Source organism: Pteropus alecto, unplaced genomic scaffold (assembly GCF_000325575.1).
Source record: "Pteropus alecto unplaced genomic scaffold, ASM32557v1 scaffold30, whole genome shotgun sequence".
NCBI lineage: Eukaryota > Metazoa > Chordata > Mammalia > Chiroptera > Pteropodidae > Pteropus > Pteropus alecto.
The window spans coordinates 149,098-151,887 of NW_006429782.1; the positions used below are offsets into that span (position 1 = coordinate 149,098).

At 64.2% G+C, this 2,790-nt stretch overlaps 1 protein-coding gene across 1 annotated transcript in view; it reads left to right on the forward strand.

Moving 5' to 3' along the window:
* The window catches only part of HCN2 (hyperpolarization activated cyclic nucleotide gated potassium and sodium channel 2), a gene marked incomplete at its 5' end in the record, with an annotated part of 19,134 nt that overhangs the window by 9,197 nt on the left and 7,147 nt on the right, over window positions 1-2,790 (forward strand). The window contains 2 exons of the mRNA XM_025041414.1: window positions 861-1,080; window positions 2,265-2,411. Coding sequence (XP_024897182.1) covers window positions 861-1,080; window positions 2,265-2,411 — 367 coding nt within the window. The remainder of the gene's footprint in view (window positions 1-860; window positions 1,081-2,264; window positions 2,412-2,790) is intronic.

The following is a 2,790-nucleotide window of genomic DNA, read 5'->3' on the forward strand; positions in this document are numbered from 1 at the left end:
TCATCTCCTTGCTGTTTTTTTTTTTCCCGATTGGGTCCACTTTCTTATGTACATAATGTATTTAAAAGACAAATAGGGACTTGGTATCAGGGGCCGTAAGAGAGAATAATCCACGAAGTGACACCCAGTCACCAGTTACTTCCTGGCTGGGACACCGACTGCCGAACAAGGACAGTCTCGGGTGCAGGGTGGCAGGCAGCACAAGGAGCCTTTCTCCCGCCCCCAGAAGGCTGCGCTCGGCGCGTGCGAGGCGCAAGGCTGCGCGGCCGGGCAGGAACGGGGGCGAGGATGGCTGAAGGGGAGCAGAGGGGGCGCCCTCGGGCGCGCGCCGGCGCCTGGCACAGCTGCCGGGCTGAGGCAGCTCATTGTCTGGCCGGACACCCGGGCATGCTGTCCTGTTTCCTGAACGGGCCCCACTGCCCTCCTCCCCCGCCGGGTTAACTGAGGACTGCGGGGCAGTGAGGGGGGGGGCGTCCTCCTGGCTCAGCCTGATGCCTCCACCCTCCGATCGGATTCCAGTGTCCCCAGCTCACCGTCCCCAGGGTCCCTGGAACCTGCACAGTCTCTTGGCCTCACAGACACTCTGAGCAGAGGCTGCAAAGGGGTAGGGGCTCCTGAGGCCCCAGGGCCAGACTCTGGCCCCTCTGAGCCCAGGTTTTCCTAAGCGTGAAGCAGGGAAACAGCTTCCGACTTGCCCCTGCCTCACTGTGACATGTGAACAGTTTATCTTGGTTGCCTCTGGAAACAGGGAGCTCCCTATTTCGAGTACCCCGGGGATGGGGGTGGAAAGACAGGCCGGGGGTCCCTTGAGGTTGGGGCTCCTGGCCTGAGAGCGCCTGCCCACCACCCGTGGCCTTGCAGAACCACTCGTGGAGCGAGCTGTACTCCTTCGCACTGTTCAAGGCCATGAGCCACATGCTGTGCATCGGGTACGGGCGGCAGGCTCCCGAGAGTATGACGGACATCTGGCTGACGATGCTGAGCATGATCGTGGGCGCCACCTGCTACGCCATGTTCATCGGCCATGCCACCGCCCTCATCCAGTCGCTGGACTCCTCGAGGCGCCAGTACCAGGAGAAGGTCTGGGGGCCCACCCGACCATCTCCCCCAGCTTCAGGTGGGGGGTGGGGATCCTAGAGGGGTCTGTGGCCATGGTTCCGAGAGGAAGCTCCTCAGGCAGAGGGAGCAGCTCTCAGATAGGCCAAAGAGAGGGACAGGAGCCAGGGGACCCGAACAGGGCAAGGCCAGTTCATGGGGTGTCAGGAAGCTCCCTGGGTGTTATGGGTGCTGCGGGACCTCTCTAGGAGACAGGGTACATGTGGGGTCTCTGGGCCAGCTCAGGAGGGGGTTGGGGCAGGGGAGGCACTGACCAGAGTCCAAGAGGTCTGGGGTCACTCAAGGACATGTGGGTCAGCCAGGCCTACGAGGGAGGCCTCAGGGGAGCAAGGATGTTCAGCCACATGGACCCGGCCATGGGTGGGGGGAGCCCACACAGGGCTCATCCGAGGGCCGGGGACCTGGAAGGGCTGAAGCAGAGCAGGCGCTGGCCACACCAGCCGGCCCCTTCTGGAGCGTAGCCTTGACGTCCACTCTGTGCCTCGGTTTCCCTCCCTGAGGCCAAGGGTGAGCCCGCCCCCCAGCCCCATGCTGCCCCTGTTCACATTGTGCCACAAACACCCCCACCGATGCCGGTCCGGTCGGCCGGGTCAGCTGGGCCCCATGCCAGGAGTTCCTGCTGTCCGGAAGCCACGGGCCTCACACCCAAACATGAGCTGGTGCCGCCACCCGCCTGCCGTCACGGGTTCTGCTGAGCTCAGGGCAGCTGTGGCCGGGCGGAGCTGGGGCGGAAGCAGGGCTGGGGCGCCCGTGGGGTGCCATCATGGGGACGGCAGGACCTGGCACCCCTGCCGGGGGCCCACCCTCCCTGCCCTGCTCAGGAGGGGCTGAGCAGGTGGTTTATAGAAAAGTCCTGGGAGAGGGGTGCCAGGGCCACAGGCAGAGTTGGGGGCCTCTGAGACCCGGGTCCAGCATGGGGGTGTCCTGATCCTGGGGTCTAGCCGGCCATCTAGCTCCCAGGGGCGGGGTTGCCAGATCAGTTCAGGACTCCAGGACTAGCTGAGGTTAGTGTGGGCTGGTCCCCAACTCTGCAGGCATCCACCGGGCCTGAGCGTTGCGGTCTGAACGTCAGCTGTGCTGCGCGTCTGTGTGTGCGGTGCGCGGGGTCACCCCGCAGCCCCGCGACTGACGGGCCCCTCCCCCCACAGTATAAGCAGGTGGAGCAGTACATGTCCTTCCACAAGCTGCCCGCCGACTTCCGCCAGAAGATCCACGACTACTACGAGCACCGCTACCAGGGCAAGATGTTCGACGAGGACAGCATCCTGGGCGAGCTGAACGGGCCCCTGCGCGAGGTGAGGGCGGGCGCGGCGCGCGAAAAAAAACGCGCACGCCGCCTGGCGCCCGGCGGGTCCCACTGGCCCCGTTTGGGGACTGTGTCAGACAAGGGCCGCGGGCGGAAGAGAGGCAGCCGGAAGCAGGCCTGGTGTGGCCGGCAGTCTTCGGTGTCCCTGGGCTTGGAGATGTCTCACCCTCACCTCTGCCTCCATCTTCCCATGGCCTCTCCCTGTGCGTGTGTCCCTCTTCTTAGTGGCACCTGTCCTTAGATTTAGGACTCACCTACTCCAGTGTGACCTCATCTTAACTAAGGACACCTGCCAAGACTATTTCAACATAAGGGCCCACTCTGGGAGCCCCGGGGGTTGGGACTTCAATACATTTTGGGAAATGAGT